This window comes from Dysidea avara, chromosome 5 (assembly GCF_963678975.1).
Source record: "Dysidea avara chromosome 5, odDysAvar1.4, whole genome shotgun sequence".
NCBI lineage: Eukaryota > Metazoa > Porifera > Demospongiae > Dictyoceratida > Dysideidae > Dysidea > Dysidea avara.
In genome coordinates, this window is record NC_089276.1 from 33,686,651 (window position 1) to 33,705,388 (window position 18,738).

At 38.2% G+C, this 18,738-nt stretch overlaps 2 protein-coding genes across 2 annotated transcripts; both read left to right on the forward strand.

Annotated features, from left to right (window-relative positions):
- The first annotated feature begins 5,766 nt into the window (after positions 1 to 5,766).
- Positions 5,767 to 7,374, forward strand: LOC136255829 (TNF receptor-associated factor 2-like). Its single transcript, XM_066048724.1, has one exon. It carries the CDS (start codon positions 6,382 to 6,384, stop codon positions 7,324 to 7,326), a length of 945 nt encoding a protein of 314 aa, XP_065904796.1. The 5' UTR covers positions 5,767 to 6,381; the 3' UTR covers positions 7,327 to 7,374.
- A 1,013-nt stretch (positions 7,375 to 8,387) lies between these two features.
- LOC136255822 (TNF receptor-associated factor 4-like) lies at positions 8,388 to 18,109 on the forward strand. Its single transcript, XM_066048717.1, has 2 exons — positions 8,388 to 8,576; positions 16,319 to 18,109. Exon 2 carries the CDS (start codon positions 16,331 to 16,333, stop codon positions 17,927 to 17,929), a length of 1,599 nt encoding a protein of 532 aa, XP_065904789.1. The 5' UTR covers positions 8,388 to 8,576; positions 16,319 to 16,330; the 3' UTR covers positions 17,930 to 18,109.
- Positions 18,110 to 18,738: the final 629 nt, after the last annotated feature.

An 18,738-nucleotide genomic window follows, 5' to 3' on the forward strand; every position in this document is an offset into this window, starting at 1 on the left:
CGACATCAAAGGGGAGGTTTCGTTTTTTTTTTTTTTGTTTTTTTTTCTGCATGCGGTTAGACACAACCGCAGATGTATGCCTTGTGTTCCTTTGTGCATTCCGAAAATTGATTGCCCTGGTATCGCTTCAATATTCTTTCAATCGTCTCAAGATTCACATCATCGATTTTGCCATACATCATTACCCTACAGTTGTAATTTCAGCACCAAACAAAGTTTCACTCATCCTCAGTCGACCTAGAGGCCAAATACAAAACCCATATTGTTGTTTTCATTGAATTTAGTCGCCCCCACGTAATCTGCCCTCCAAGAGCACGGCTTAAAAATGACACAGAGCACAACTGCGGTTAACAGTTGTTGAAACAAGCTGTGAGTATGTGTATTTAATTAGTGCATGTGGCTACCCTAAAAGGAAGTATGCAAAACCACCAATAATATTTAGAATTGTCACCATGTGTTTTATTACAGTGGCCCTGAAGGGTCACCACCGCTGACATGAAAGGCCGACGTCGGACACCAAAACCCGATTTCGGACCCGCAATGCCGATATTGGGCAGAAATTCTGATTTGGCATTTTAGAGGTTGTTCTCCATTCAGCATGTGATAATCATATGATTGTCAACATAATAGACACCAAGAATGATTCATGGGCTGATTTATGGAAGCTATAGCTAGAACTTAAAATGCTGAAACTAAGGAATATAAAAGAAAGTACTTTCTGTTGTTTACTATATATTGTTGAACTAACTACTGCTGCCTGCTGCGGCTGCTAGGTAGTAACTGCTAGCTGTTGCTGCTGCTAACTGTTAGCTGGTAACTGTTAGCTGCTTTGCTGGATGCTGCTGGTAGCTGTTGCTGTTGCCAGCAACTTTAGCTGTCTGCAACTGTTTGCAGTTTTGTACACTGCTTGCAATGTACTGCTTTAGGCTGCTGCTGCCACTACTTGTACTGGCAGCTGATACTGCTTTCTACCTACAGCTGATAGTGCTGCTACTTGTACTTTGCTGTTACTGTAAGTTGTCACTGTAATTGCTCTTGAATTTGTTTGTTGTAACTGGCTATTTTTTGCCACTTTATACAGCTGATAACAGCTGTGCGTGTGCTTGATGTTAGCTACTGTTTGTAGCTCTCTGTAGTGTGCAGCAATCTGACATTGCCTGTAGCTGGTTTTAGCTGCTTACAGCTGGCTGCTATGTATTGTTATAATATTCCACCTGCAAGCTAGCCAATATTTCACCGGCAAACTAACCAATGCTTCACCTGAAAATTAGCCAGTGTTTCACCTGCAAACTAGCTGATGCTTCACTTGCAAACTAGTCAATATTTCACCTACAAGCTAGTTGATGTTTCACCTGCAAACTAGCTGAGTTTTCACCTGCAAACTAGCAGATATTCCACCTACAAACTAGCTGATATTTCACCTTCTAGCTAGTCATCATTTCACCTGTAAATTAGCTGATTTTTTACCTGCAAACTAGCTGACGTTTCACCTGCTAGTTAGCCAATGTTTCACTTGCAAACTAGCTGATGATTCACCTGCAAACTAGTTAATAAATTAGCTATTGGTCAAGCTGCAAACTAGCTAAGTTTTACTGCAAAATTAATGTTATGGCTGATGTTACGTTTGCTATATTGAAACCAGGCAGTGGTGTGCCTGATAACTAGCTGAGTTACCACTAGTAAAATAGTTAATTTTTCAGCATCATTCTAATTAATATTTTATCTGCTGCATAGGAAATGTTCAACTGCTAACTAGCTAATATTTCACCTGCAAGCTGGTAAGTGTTTCCCTATAAATTAAGCTAACTAATGTTCTAGCTGCAAACTATAGCTGATGTTCCAATTGTAAACTAGCTAATATTGTAGCTGCAAATTAGCTAATGTTTCACCTAAAAGCTAGTTAATATTCTATCTGCAAATGTTTTAATAATGTTTCCCCTGTATACTATCTAATGTTCTGCTTGCAAATTAGTTGATGTTCCACCTGTAAACTAACTAATGTTTTAAATTAGCTAAAGATCAAGCTACAAACTGACTAAGTGATATTTCACTTACATGCATATTAATTCACGTTCCACCTGAAAATTAGATAATGATTCACCTGCAAACTAAAGGCGCTTCTGCTGCATATGCTGTAATCAAGGAAACTTGTATTAATGGCCACCAGTATAGAAAGACAACCTCTCTTGAAAAGCCAATTCCAAAGTGAGAATTTATACACTGCCACCTGCATATATTGAGCAAAGGTGGCAATAGACAAGTTGCGCTGTAACTTATACACATGATCTGATCCTATACATTCTGTCAGTGGATGAGATCCAATTGGCCAAGACAAAATGTGACCCAAATGTTCTGAATGATCCAGACTCAACCCACTTACAACTCAGTGACACAATGGAACCGAGTATTTATAGAGGAGAATATAATTACATTTATTTCTAAGATGTGTGGACACATCACAACATGTGCATACAAGAAATGCTACGTACCATTTTGGCATTCCAAATCACCACATTATGCACGGACAAGTCAACAATACCGCATAGTGTCCATCAGTAAACATGCAGAGGAAGAGTTACAAAAAGTATAAATGCGTATAAGTATGTATGGGTAACAATGGTTATTATTGATTAACAATATACACTGGTCACTTTATGGCCAACCTTATAGCAGATTACTCCGTGCACAAAATGACACATTCAGGGATTGTATTTAGATGGCTCATGATGTGTCACTGTTAGGCAATATGGCTACTATATATACCAGATAAGTAGGTACAGTAAGATGGTTACTTTTGGGATTAAATTTCTTGGCTTAATAAGCAGGTAGCTGCTTTAGCAAGGCACTGATTTAACCATATAGATGTCACACAGATAAATTTAAAAGTTGATCTTCTTATAGAGAGGAAGCCTTCTGTACAAGTGGCCACCAAGACAGGTCCACTGTGGATGAAAGCCAGGCATTAGATATTTGGCACTGGCATGTATTGAAGGCATTCCAGGGCTTCTGGTAGTCTGAAATGTCACCACAGTTTACTCGGGCAGTGTTGTGGTCACCACTAAACCACTGGAATGCTGTGTTATTTTTGTGATTTTGCAAGAATTTAATCTTAAGGCTGTTGTCTCATCGCCCGAAGGTTACCTTTTCATGTTGAAGAAATTTAGTGCCACTGAGACATACAATCAGTGAGTTTAACCATACGTGTATTTGTGTTGTAAAACTTAAAGACGTAATTAGCGCATACTCCCATGATAACATATTTTGTACAGCCAGTGGAGTCTCTATCATGACAGTATGCAATTATTAGCCATTGGACCAGGGTGAAAATTATAGTGCTATATTTGGAGGTTGTACGGAGATCACGTTGTAGCGTATGCATATCTCAGCAGGCCTATCTTGATACTTAATCCTTCACTAATAGTACTGTAACATTGAAAACTGGTCATTATTATAGGGACAAAATTCTCTGACCTAGCTTATTAAGGAGGTGGCTGTGGCTGCATTTTGCAGCTTTAAGTAATTGGTAAGAAGGATCTGTAATGCAGCTGTTCTAACTGGCTATAGAGATGGATTTAGTGTACAACAGCCAGTGATGTGCCCAGGTTTAAAGTAGTGGTGGTTAGAAGAGATAGGGTTGGGCCAAGAAATGTATAGTATGGGGCCTTAACTTTGCATGTCAGAGGTGAATTTGTAGTGGTTGTTGAGTGGTACTGGTGGCTATTTTATCAGAGTGGTGGTCGGTGCCAACCACTGTGGGCACATCCCTGGACGGCGTATGAGACAGTGAGTGCTGGCAGCAAGGGGGCAACCACATCGAAGGCACTGCTCCTGACGTAGGTTATAGGATCACAGATGGGATATTTCCAAGTTGGCTGTCAGCCCAAAGTGTAAGAAATTTCGCTTTTGGTCCTTATAAGCTCCTGATAAAGCATCATCCATAGGATATATATTAATATCCATTTCAGTTCTAATATATAGCATAAGGCAGCCCATAGTTCTGGTGCGCTTATTTATTAGTAATATAAAATTAATTTTAAAGGCGTTTATTTACATTAGGACATAATTGCTCGCCCCTCTATTGTCTCTGGACATACTCGCCATTTCTCTAACATTCTCATTTCATTTCACAAGAGCTTGTACTGATGTGGGCAGGGTTGTGGCTTCTCTAGCTTGAAGTAGATCGAGATACTCTAATAGAGCAGTCAATCACTCTAATAAAACAGTCACATTTATACAAGTGCTGTATTTTAATATTGTAATTAAAGTCTGTAAGTAGTTAGCAATTTAACTACATAATGCAATGCTAGGCAGAAGTTTTAACTATGCTGTAGCTTTGATTGCTGTATTTGTGACTGCTCTATTAGAGTTAGAGTATCCTGATCGTTTTAATGCACTGCAAGATGAAAGGTAAGGGTTTACTAGTTAAAACGAGCGTTAGTTGACTGCAGTTACATGCCACTAAAATTACAGTTGTATTTTGATATTCTGTCACTGTAATCTTAGGGGTTTCTGTCAAACTAATGGATACCTACCTACTGTTTTCAACAGTGAAAGTATGCTTATTCTAACAAAAAGGTTTGAAATCCCACCCAAAACAGCTTATAGCTGTAAAAAAAGTGCGCATCCAAGTAAAGCAGAGTTAACTGCAACAAATAGTGATGATATCATAGTGCGGCCACGTGTGAGGTATGAAAGTTGTAAAATTAATATTACTCAGACAATACAATGTTATTGTTAAAGTGTTAATGAGAACTATGTGATGCTCCTAGTTTTTAAGTGTGTGAGCATCTTCATAAATGCCACACAAATTTGATTCTCAATAAAGAAACGTGAATAGATTCTCTGATAGCAATAAATAGTTTGAGTTTGGCCGCCTTTCCTGCATACGGCAATGCTATGAACAAAGGAAAGGCGGCCAAACTCAAACTATTTATTGCTATCAGAAAATCTATACATGTTGTTTTATTGAGAATCAAATTTATGAAGATGCTCGCACACTTAAAAACTAGCAGCATCACATAGTTCTCATTAGCACTTTAACAATAATATTGTATTATCTGAGTAATATTAATTTTACAGCTTTCATACCTCACATGTGGCCGCACTATGATATCATCACTTTTTGTCGCAGTTAACTCTGCTTTACTTGGATGTGCACTTTTTTACAGCTATAAGCTGTTTTGGGTGGGATTTTATTTTACAAAAAAGTTAACACTAAAAAATTGGAATTTTCAACTAGAGTAGGACCATAGCACATTGACAAAAAGTACTGAGACAAACTGGAGTAGTACATAATATTAAACAATAAGAAGTATTACATCCCTACTGTGCATTTCAGTAGGGATATAACACTTCTTATTGTTTTACTGTGATTTAACACTTTTTTCAATACTGTTTATCGATGTGCTATGGTCCCTACTCTAGTTGACCAATAGGTGTTTGACATCTCTGTAGACAGTGCAGGATAAAGTGGTTTCCTTAATGTCACCTACTGATCTACTCTTGAAATATTATGGGTTGTGACTGGAAATTGTAAACATGTCTGAAACCATAAAGAGTCTATTATTCCTTATATCATGGCAAACATCAAAACTTGTCTTCTGTATTATATGACTTTATACAATCTTATTACTATCTTATCACAATCTTATTACTATCTTATCATAATCTTATTACTAGCTACTATTTTTCTGGTATGCTACTGTATGCCTGATATTGTTTTGTGTGTGTGTTTTTTACTTGCAGATTTAAGGTTATGGTAGATGAGACTTTTGGTGGGTTTGATTATGATTTTGTAGACACACCTATGGAAACTTCACTGTGTAAAATTTGTTATTATCCAAGCAGAGAGGCTCAACTTTCTCTTTGCTGTGGCCACACATTTTGTAAGTCTTGTCTTGATGGTACAAAGAAATCAAAATTTACCTCAAAACTGTGTCCAATGTGTTGCGGTGGAGAATTTACTAGTGTTCATAACAAACAAGTTGACCGTCTTGTCAAAAGTCTATTGGTGTTCTGTTCTAACAAAAAGAAAGGATGTGAGTGGCAAGGTGAAGTAATGACATCAATAAACACCTTGGTAGTTGCCATTTTGAAGATGTTGGTTGTCCTAATGATTGTGGGGTACATGTGCAGCGACAAAATCTTACTAAGCATATTGAGACTGAATGTGTACGTCGTAAGGTTGATTGTCAATATTGTCACATCACAGAAGAATACCAGAGTATTGAGGGTGAACACAAGGAACAGTGTCCTAAACTACCCCTGCCATGTCCCAACAAGTGTGACATTAGTAACATCCCTCGAGAACAAATAAACCAACACAGGAAGATATGTCCACTTGAGAAAGTTGAGTGTGTTAATAATTGTGGGAAATCTTTGATGAGACAAGACTTAAGAAATCATGAGATGGAATGTGTGCGTCGTAAAGTTAACTGTAAGTATTGTTATCTCATTGAAGACCGTTATCTCATTGAGGGACAGCATAAAGAAGAATGTCTTAAATTTCCTTTATCTTGTCCTAACAAGTGTGATATCAGAATTATCACAAGAGGAGACATTGAAGAACATTTGAAGACATGTCCATTGGAGGTGATCCAGTGTGAGTATTATGAAGTGGGCTGTGCTGATGTTATAACTCGCAAAGACCAAGAGAAGCACAACAAGGAAGAAATGGAAAAGCATCTGTCCTATACTAAACTTGAACTAACTACTGCAAAACAACAACTAGCTGCATTGGAAACCACACTACTAGCAAAGATTACATCAATCGAGTCTGCTGCTCAGAGAAGGATTAATGAATTGGAGTCTCAACTGCAGAATACATTTCAGAATTGCCAGTGGCTTAACATGGCATCAATAAAGTCCTTGTCAGGTAATGAAACATGTCCAGCATTTGTGAAGATCCCAGAGTACATCAAAACAAAGACAAGTCACCAAGTTTGGTACAGTGAAACATTCTTCAGCCATGACAATGGCTACAAGTTGAGACTGTGTGTGATCCCTGGTGGCTATGGCGATGGTAAAGACACTCACGTGTCTGTGTATCTCTATCTGTTGAAGGGTCCAAATGATGCTAATCTACAATGGCCAGTACATATGGATGTTAAAGTGATGTTACTCAATCAGGTTGCTGACAGAGACCATCAGGCAATGACCACTAAAATAGTAGCCAATAGAGTTAGCCTCACAAAAACACTAGTGTGTAATGTTGATCAGTTCATCTCCTATCAAGATCTCTACACTCTCTCTACATCATGTTTATTTCTCAAAGATGATAACATTTTCTTTAAAATAAACTGTCTTTCACCAGTAGTTGTAGTATAGCTTGTGTATGCAATTATAATAATTTATGCATGCTTGTTCACTTTAACTACTGAACATGTACATATTCTGATAGTCAAATTATATTTTTAAAGAGTGTCAACTGCTGTGTGTAAATACACTGTACAATACACTAGTTATGTAATAGTATGCATAAGAGCATGTAATGCATCATGTATCGCTGGGTATTATGTGAGCTTGACTTTGTCCGCTACACCCTGCTGCCACCAGACAACAATTACAAATTGATCAATTTGTTACAATTGCAAACAGGTGAGTGGAGGGTAATGATGGTAAAACATGTCAAAGCTGAATGCATAGCTTTACGTTGTAAGGTTGACTGTCAGTGAGTATTGTTACATAATCAGTATCAATGGCCGGACAAAAAATGCAAGCAACACATAATAGAAGTAGTGACCATCATGATAATGACAACATACAGGAATAGCTACAAGGTATATATATACTTGTGAGCACTAACTTTTCTTCACAAGAATAATCTCACCCTGCTAATGGTTAGGACATGGTAGAGGTATTTATGTGTGCATATTAACAGTATATAGTCTATATGCAGTGATGACACTTCACACTTAATTGCAATACAAACTGATATTATGTGAAAGGCCACCTTTATACCCTTTTAATGTTTTTGGTGTTTGATCATAATATTATACAAAACCCTGTAATATGAGCAGTCTCGGCTAATCAAATAAAAATTAAATTGAAAAAAAAATTAATTAAATTAAAAAACCACTGGTATCATAGTAAACAGCAGTGTTGCCATGTTGTGAATAAAGTTCATAGATTTATGAACTTTTTGTCTTGTTCGTGAACCTGCAATAATCTATGAACTTTTGGCAATTTTAATCTAGGTGGTGACTTTTTTTTTTTTTTTTTTTGCTCTTCAGTGCCCTACTAACCCAGAGATCCACCTATTTATAATGTGTGGGCTAGGTTTTGGAAAGTGACCATGGATTTATGAACTTTCTGTGAACAAATTTATTTTTTCACATGAACATTTGGAGCAAATCATCTGGTAAACGGGATTCTACTAATCACGTGACCATGTCCGCGTGATTTCCGGTAGTATAGTAGAATCGAGTGTACGTAGTGGCTAGTTACTCTGGACTACTGCTGTTAATATTTTGTTGAGTTGGAAAAGGAGTACTGATTATTCCGCCATCGGTTTAAGGCCAGTGTTTTTATCTACTCTCAGCGGAGTCTTGGATCTCGCGATCGTCTGAACAACTGAGGTAAGATCCTGTTAATATGTACAGTACGTAACAGCGAGTGATATAAAGGTTTTAGGCTCGGTCGCCATGTACTTTCGGACACAATATTTTTTTTTAATAGCTACACGAATTACATTATTAAGGTATCACAGTGTAATGGGGAAAAGCCCAGCATCAAATTGAGACTCGAGCAGCTACTGGATCCGGCACATGAGGATTGAACACTATAAACTCAATATAAGAACTATTTACTATCAAAATTATATATAATAATCCAATGCGACACGACTAACACAGCTGATATGTCCAGGAAAAAAGTTACAATCCAATCACAATGTTGTTACAAAAATTAGTTATCAAGTGTTTGAAGTTCTGTTGAAAAAGAGTCATCTGTCTGCCTATAGTATCAACAACAACTATAAGAGCCTGAACAAGACTCGATCAATTATTACACTGTAGACCTAGCTATGACTACAACGTCCACATATAAATTTGCTTGCATCGTGTGGTGCAGTAACCTTAGAAAGCCACTGTCCAAAAAAATTAATATCGATGCTCGGACCTCGGACACCACCTTTTGTAATCTGTAGCTACCCTTCCCTGCAGCTTATAAGCTATTCCATAATTGTGCAGTAGTGATTCACAGAGCTATAACCTTGAGCTACCCCAGGATATAAGCAGATTAGACTTTTATTAACTGTACCCTCTTTCTCATTGGTTACAATTTGTTGAAGATTAGCAGGCAATTACATTAGCTGTGGGGCTAAGGATGCCTGCTGCTGTCAACTCAAAGCAATAATATCAACCTTAGCCTGACGTTGGTCAGCAAAAATTGTTGCATTGTAAAGCACACTAGATAACATGAGCCAATAGTAGAATCCACAGTGATATTCACTTCACAGCCAGCAAAAAACTCTTTTAGCAGTTGGTAGACTCTTTGCCTTCACAAATAATCATGTCATAGCAGTATTCACAAAAGTAGCCATAGGCTGGTCCTAAGTCTAGACTGCAAACCTGATAGAGATCCACCTGCCATAGCATCATAACAAACTGTATACCACAGCCATATAATAACATTCGCCAACAGCAACACATTGATAGTAAGAGTTAGTATTAGTAGGGAGGGAAAGTATTTAACATCCAATAGGCCTGTATAAAATGAGCTGGTAGGTCACATGGAGTATTTCCATATTCCTTTGTAGTTTCGAATGGTGTTAACGACCACATTGCACATGTTTGCACACATTTTGTATGGCCTTGTAAAATCGATAGTCAGCAGTCGGGGTGGTTAGCAGTAGCCAAGGCAGTAGCAGCAATATTATGTGGGATGTTATGATGGCAACTCCAGTGTGAAATTTAAGCTACAGAAGAGTCAGGGAAGTATCGTTTGCAGTACGGCTCATTCGAGAATCAACCCGTCCAAGTTCTAGTGAAGAAAACTCCAGTAGTACAGCAAGTCTTGAAGAATTATCTTCAGTTAAGGCAGCCACATCAAGAATTAACGTGTCCTACATTTGGAGAAGACTCGAGCAGCACATTGGAAAGCAGCTAGTTTCAGAGCACTTCAATTAGAATTCCTGGTTTCCAGTTATTTTTTTCCCATTTGGCACTTCTTCTTAGGCTGTGGTTCGATTTCAGTCTGGATTTCTCCTTTTTCTCCTCGTAAGTCATATATCGATATCGTGTTTCAGTGGTGTGCCGCATTCCACATCTCCTTTCATGCAATCAACACATCTGGAAAGAAGCCAGATCACTCTATGCACTCATTTTATACAGGCCTATTGGGTGTTAGATACTCTCCCTCCCTACTATTATTAACTCTTGCTGATAGCTTACATTACCACGGCATGTGGATCTCCCTGAGTGGTACCCTTTGAAGAGAAAATTTGCTGACTGTCAATAAACTCATTACGATATATAAGTATTCAGGAGGATGGTAGCCAAACAATACTTGTAGGTTGTGATGAGCCACCTGATGATTTAAACTGTTAGCATCAACTAACAATACAGTTAAATTCAAACATAGCACATAGGTAATGCTGTGTTGGTTACTCTTAAATGAAGATTTTCCACTTCAGTTTTGTGTCAGCCAGGATGCAGATTGTAATGCTGCTGTTCACGCTGCCAATAATTCTCACAACTACCTCACACACACACACACACCTACAATATCTGTTAACATTTGTTCCAGTTATTATTTAGAGTGTGAACAGAGAAGGTACAACACACTCATGTGAGCAAATAGGTTTTGTGTATATACTCATTAATATGAGGTTATACAATTAAAAAAAAACTGTAACTGCAGTGAACTGGGAAGTGGAACAGTGGGCATGGTGAGGAAGGGTGAATGCACTTTGATAAGTACGATACAAGAGTCTCACAATGTTGATATCAACCGATTGATGCACAACAGTTTGTTGTTGTTCATTCTTTCTTTGGTGACAATCACTTTCTTGAGTTGAGCCCAAAACAGCTGTTTTATTCTTGCAACCTAATCTGATGCCCAAATAAGGCCACTCCAAGTAAATTCATTGTTTCCCATTGCCTGTCAGCATGCAGATTCTCTTCCCATGATTTTATTTATAATTATGCTTAACATTTTTATTTGTCATGTGATTGTGTAGCAGTTGCACAATACCAAAAGGCATATTCAGAATCACAACCGATTTAGCATTTGTTGTATTGGTGCCCTTAGCAATATCTATAATGAATAATGAAAAATGAACTGCCTGTATGCATACATATTTGAGGTCAATAAAATAGGAAACAGTGAATCTTAGTCACAGTCTTTCCCAACTTCTGCTTTATGTCCTGTGAAAGTTTCATGCAGAATAGATCACTAGAAGCTGAGTTGTATGTAGCCTCCTGAAGGAATATGCCATTGAATTTCTCTTTGTATGCCCCACGAAAGGAGGGAAAAAACATCCGTAATATTTTTAGCCTTGCGGCTGTGGTCAGGCAAGTAGGCAGGAAGGCAGACCAAAATTAAAAAAAAAAATATCCAGCCATTTGTAAGTGTTTCTTGTTTTTAATGCTGGATTTGAAGTTAGATGTACTGAGTGATTTTCATTGTGTATGATGATTCTGTGATCGTTATTAATGCCAGTATTTTGGGTAGCACCCATCATTGTAGGGAGGGACCATACTGTTTGATTCTGGATCCCAAGAATCCATTTAGAGAGAATCTGCTGTAGTGATCTATTAGGGCAATTCCAGGCTCAAAACTTAAAAGTACAAGTTTAGCCATCACAGAACCATACAGCCACATCAAGCCATTGCTGGGTTAGCCAGAACTCCATCAATGTCCCAGATTGCTCATCCGTCTGGCTTGCCGCTGAGCTTGGTAAAGCAGGTAGGAAAAGCAGACCACTTAACTCTGGCTGATTTTAATCTGCTTTGTTGTGTTCCTCCAGATTTTTGCTTTTTGTTAGGTTAATGCTAGTACAGAAATACCATACCTATAATTTACAGAGCATTTTAACTGATACCAATAATGACTATTAAGCATTTCACTTGTACACACACCCACGGTTGACTAATGTATTTCAGTTTTACACTTGTTTTATGTTTCCTTTAGACTACAACATGTTTGATACTGAAATTTGATTGGCTGAAAACGTGCTGGGTCTCTAAATCCCATAGTGCCATGCTCATTCCAATAGAGACCACGCTCTGAGGCGATACGAAACACATCAATCTTGTTTACAAGCAGCTGTCAACTCAAGGTACAATAAACAAGAATAAGTCAGACGTCAAGAACCAAAAAACCTTCAGGCCCTTAGTAGTGCCTGAGTGCAGCAAGGGCACTACAGCTCAGGGCCTTCGAGTTTCTAAATCCCTGGTTTTCTTGACATGTTATTGTTAAGAAAAGCAAGTATTCAACTTTTTTGGTGAAAGACGGTAACGAAGCTCAGTACATATGTTAACCTGCAGGACGAAATAGTTTTTTCAGAAGCAGCACTAGGTGGTGGAGCGCATGAGTACTTTCTTTTTAATTACCTTTAGCCCTAGGATGTTTAAATTGGTTGAGATTTCATATTGCTTTTTAAAGGTGCTATTGTGCAAAACCCTCAGGGAAATTGAATAAACATATGGATGTACTGTACTATTCATGGTGTCAGGTGACAACATGTGGATCGGGTTTGCTGTTTTGTCCTATTTCAGGCCACGGTTGTCACCTCAAACCAGATATAAAAATGCAATCTGTACCTAATGAACAACTTACAATAGCTCCAATTTGCACAAAACAAGCAGCTGCAAATAGTGTAATAGCTTACTTAGTCTTTGTGTGACAACACCTTGGGTAACACATGGACTATAGTCCTGTTAGGCATTAGCCTCTTATAGCACACCCTATTTTTACCATATAGGGTTACCGACCACGTGATCTGTGAAGACTCATCATTTTAAAGAACCAAGTCTAAATCCAAAGGGGCTGCAAGAAGCCTGGTCTGAAATGTTGTAGATCGCTGGTAAAATCTGGACCAGTTAACAACTATAACTAAGATCTTATGGAAATCTTGAAATCTTAAATCTCATTCCTGATTAGGTCGAGTTTGTTGATCCCTCATCTGAATAAGTGGAATGTCACTAGATGTAATACACTACTATGGTTGAAAAGAATTTATTGTTATCACTTTTGTACATCGAGAGTTCATCAAGAAGTGAGGAAGGCCAAGACAAACAGCAAATATTTCCTTAACTTGAATAAAGCACAATTCACACGTTTCATTTGTTAAACTCTTCAAGAGAAGCTTAATCATACCTTGTTTTTAACCTATGAATGAAGTATGCAGCAGTTAAAGTGGTAACAGCAAATTCACACAGCCTCACAAGACAACTACAGTAACCCTCAGTGCTCGAGTGTTAATAACCAATATTGGCACCAATTTGATACTGATATTATTATTGGTGGAACACTAGTTAGCACCTTCTATGTGCTAACCTTGATTCTATCTACTACTGCAGGTTGTCTGATTCTACTTGGTGTCAAGCTACCTTCCCTTTCATTTAGTTGGCCTTGGTTTGTGGGATACAGCGAGTAATAGTTACCCAACATATCTTGGCTTGCGCGTTTGCTGTCCAGTTTCTTGTTAAATCTTCTTTCCTGGTGACTCTTCTGTGTATTCTTTGTTGCCTTGTGGTTCAGATTATTCTTCTAATCAAGACATTTTTGAAATTCCCCTTGACATTGAGTGTTTTCAGTCTTCAGGAGTTTTTAGTTTTATTCAAGATATCGTCTGCTTGTCAGTTGCCATTGGCTGTAGTAGTCCATGGCTGTAGTAGTCCATGGCTGTAGTAGTCCATGGCTGAAGGTTATTTCCAAAGATATGCCTGTGTCTGAGCTTTTTGTATGTGTGTTTTGGTGTGTGTGTGCGTGTGTGTGTGTGCGTGTGTTTATTATGGAGATGAGCTTATTGCAAAATGTGCTGAGTTGCTTTTCTTCAGTGTGGACTTTTTGATAATCCACCCAGCATTTTGCTCATCACTTTAACCATGCAATGCGATCAAAAAGTTTGCTGAGCACATCTCTATAGTATGTGTGTGGTGTGTATGATATGTCATGTGTTTGCCGTACAGATGTGTTGTCCTTCTGTTTTATATACCTCAGACATTCCCTTGTTCTTCCTCAATTTGGTGACCATTTTTAAAACTGTTTTATGTGCCGGGCCTTTACATATTTGTAGACATGCAGTTTTGTATTCTTGACAGCAAGACAATTTTGGGGTGCTGTGAGAGCAAAGAGTGAACAGTCCAGACTGGGCAATTTATGCTATCCAGATTTTCCTAGAGTTGTCTGCCTTCTTTGATGTGTCAGTCAGAAACGTTCTCATTGCTTCAATCATTTCTCAAGCCTTAGTGTCTGCTGGGGCTGCAGCTTGGAGAGGTTCTCAAAGATAAACATCATACATTACATTGTATAGCAGAATTTACCAAGCATTAAATTGTTCTCCCACCAATCTGATTCAACAGTTATCAGTTTGTATAACTGAAAGATGGTTCTTTGTTACTGGGTTCTACAACCAGTTGTGTTTGTGGAAGCCAATGATAGAATATGTATCGATACATCTCTTACTCACTTAGTCACTACATTTCTGGCCGAAAGCAGCTGATGTGATTTTCAACCTGATACAAGAATGTGGTGACCAATTGTGTAACCAAGGATATGAAAATGCTCTATAAACTGGGGGTGTCTGTATGTAGAAAAGGGGTTCTAAGTGTCTGGTCTATGAGATCAGTTATACAGTGGAACCTGTCTAAAGCGGTCACATTCGGGCCAGAAATATTTGGCCTTTAGGCCGCTATTTGGCGATTATTAGTTTCTCATCCACTGCCCGCATCCTTCTTAAGCTACCGCATGGTAAGCCATTATTAACTCTGTGCATGCTCAGAAGAACACGTGGTACCAAACTGTTATAATTTTTTGTTGATGAATGCTAAAATGCGTTATATATCGCCAGGAGAACTGTTGTTTTCCTTAACAAATTGCTGCAGTGCCAGTTGCAATTGTGTTCTATCGACTTCATCAAAGCAGGCTTTCAATTGACTGTCGAAAAACAGTTGGCGATCACGAAAAGTAGAATCGCTGGTGAAGGAAATGTTTGTAGTAAGAAAAAAAGACAATTTGGACAAGGTCTGTACATCCGTGTGTTAATATTATAAAATAATGGCATAATGGTAATACCCTACCGCCCGCATCATAATAATTAGAAAGGCTGGATGAGAAACTAATAATCACCCGCAAATAGGGGCCTTATAGAGAGGTGGCTGCCGAACTCAATATCCTTCTTAAAGCAGCCATAGGCCATAAACTGAGGTTTGGCCTTGATACAAAGGTTCCAGGGACTTATATACTCAGGTTTAGCTATCAAAATGCATTTAGCTACACTCCAGTACATCGCTTACTTACATAGCAGACAAATTAGCAGAAAAGAACTCTGAGTTTGGAGACAGCAATTGAACTGATTATGATCCCTGGCTACAAAGTCTGTGAGTAAAAACAAGGACTTCCTTAAAGACGGCGAACTGTTAACTACACAACTGCAAATCCAGGACTGGTATCAAGATAGTAAGGTGAGCTTTAATTAGAATCACACTAAGAGGTAAAGCCATGGAGTGGCCATGAACTTTTCTATACTGTGAGTTTATAACTTTTCCGTATTACAGAAGTATAAAGTAGTGCAGTTAGTTTACTCACCGTAATGGCTGTAGCTGGCCACTTTGTGAGAGGCCTTTTGTGTAGCGAAGTGCTGTTGGGGACTGCTAAAGCTGGCTGTTATACGTGTTATAGAGGTGACCGCTTAATGCAAACTATTTCTATACAAACTGATTGGGAATTGGTCGGGACCATAGTCACGTGGCTGCTATGTTGAGGTGACTGCCCAACTCAGGTGACCGTTAAGAAAGGTTCCACTGTATTGCCTGAATGCTTTATTAGAGTATCTCAATTTTTCCACTTAAAATATTGTTCAGAATAGCATTACTAAAATTAATTGCATGTGAATGATGTGATAAAAATCATTGTTACAGAAGTATTAAAGTATGCCCTGTTTTATGTTTTATGATGGATCCCTAATTTTTGGAAACCTGAATTCTTAATTTCTCCTAAGCACTGTGTAAAATCAAAATGGGTACACATCTATGTAAGCATTTCAGTGGACTGGGTGATCCCATTCATGCATCTTCCAATATGCTGTGCCCCCTAGTTTGATTTCTATAAACCTGGATATTATAAATTGCTGCACATAATTATGTCAATGTAGGTGTGTGAAGAAATGGCAACTAGCAAGGATATTGGTGGATATGAGTTTGACTTTGTCGGTTCTCCACCGGATATGTTACTTTGTAGGATATGTCTCCACCCCACTAGAGATCCTTATCTGATCGTCTGTTGTGGCTACAACATCTGTAAATCTTGTTTGGAGAAGAAGAATGCAACATCCACTCTTAACAACACTTGCATATTGTGTAGAAGTGGGGAATTCCCAACTACTCCAAATAAACAAATCGATAGACTTGTAAAGAGTCTTCAGGTGTTTTGTACTAACAAAGACAAAGGGTGTGAGTGGCAGGGTGAAGTGAATGATGTTGGTAATCACCTTGAGAGCAGTGATGGATGCCGTTTTGTAGAAGTGAATTGTCCAAATTATTGTAGAATATCCATGCAGCGACAAAATCTTACTAAACATGTTGAGACTGAATGTGTACGTCGTAGGGTTGACTGTCAGTATTGCCACATCACCGAAGAGTACCAGATAATTGATGGTGAACACAAGGAACAGTGTCCTAAGCTACCCCTGCCATGTCCTAACAAGTGTGATGTTGATAACATTCCTCGTGAAGAAATTAGTACCCACATGATGAGATGTCCATTTGAAGAAGTTGAGTGCATTAATGAAAATTGTGGAAAGACTTTACTGCGACAGAATCTTGCTAAACATGTGGAGATGGAGTGTCTACGTCGTAAAATTGTCTGTCAGTTTTGTTCAATCAGAGATGAATTTCAGTTTATTGAAGGTGAACACAAGAAACTGTGTCCAGGCATTCTGTTACCCTGTCCTAACAAATGTGATATTGGCACTATCAAAAGAGGTGACATGGAAGAACACTTGAAGATCTGTCCATTGGAATCAATACATTGTGAGTATCATGAAGTGGGCTGTACTGATGTGATAACTCGTGCGAATCAGGTGAAGCATAACAAGGAAGAAATGGAAAAACATTTGTCCTATACTAAAAGTGAACTAACTAGCAGAAATCAGCAAATAGCTGCCCTGGAAAACACACTCCAAGCAGTTCAGAGGAGAGTAAATGAACTAGAAACTCGTCAATTACCTGCTGCATGGCAGAACATAAATGCATTAGAGCAACAACTTCAGAACACTCTTCAATATGGACAGCATCTAAACATTTCATCATTAAAGTCTACTGCTGTCTGTCCAGTGACCATTAAACTACCAAATTTTGCCAACACAAAGAAAACAGATCAAATATGGTTCACTACTTTCTTTATAGATGAAGGTGTGTACAAGTTGAAGTTTTGTGTTAATCTTGCTGGCCATGATAGTGGTAGAGGTACTCACCTGTCGTTGTGCCTGTACCTCATGAAGGGTCCAAATGATGGCCGGCTACAGTGGCCACTGCGAAGGAAGATCACAATCAAGTTACTAAACCAGATCAAGGATAATCATCATCACTACTTATCTAGCATTTTTGCTGTTGACAGGGTTGGGTTTTCTAGATCATCGGCACTAATCTGCAAATATGACCAGTTCATATCTAATGAAAGACTGTACGATGTTGCCAATTGCAGTAGATGCCTGTTCCTTAAGGATGATAGCATCTTTTTTCACGTGCGCACAGAACATACATGACAACTGTATGAGGTTGTAGTTACTGTGTGTGTGTGTGTGTGTGTGTGTGTGTGTGTGTGTGTGTGTTCCCACAAGTAGTGTGTACGTGAGCATGTGTGTGTGCTGATTAAAGTGTTTTAGTAGTATTTTTCAAGCGTGTGTAGTTGTGTATTGTCATTACATCATATCTAATTACTTTAAGGAAGGTGTTTAAGATATGCATTTATAACTATAATCACATAGTGATTTAATTTGCCATACATTAGTCCCAATAGTAGGAGTGCAATTAATCCCAAATCGCATGGCCTTGTTTCTGTAATTGCACTGTAAAGTAGCCAATAAAATAGCGGAATAACAGAAGCCTTTTAAGTGCAACAAGAAAGTGATATAATGAATAGCCAATCAAATAAGCTGACAATAGAAGCCTATTAAGTGCAACATATGTAGTCATTTTGAGTAGCCAATCAGAATTGCTGACACGTGAAGCCTTTTAAGTGCAACAACAAATGATGTAATACAAAGAAGGATGATGCAATCACCTGGTAGAAGTTAATGGCCACATAGAACTGGATAGATGTGTACTACAAACCACGAAGGGTGGTCACTATGTGATTAGTAGGCAATCACACGCATTTTTGTGCAATTATGGAATAATTGTACTCGTAACAGCCAAAATTGCACTCAAATGTGTGTGATTACCTATACAAATCAAAATTAAGTTTTTTTTCTGATTTTTTATAAACTAAATTACAAGAAAAGTAATAAAATCAGCACTGAAAAACTTTCTCCGTAACATGACCTTGATCTCTAATCAGATCCCATGACCTAGC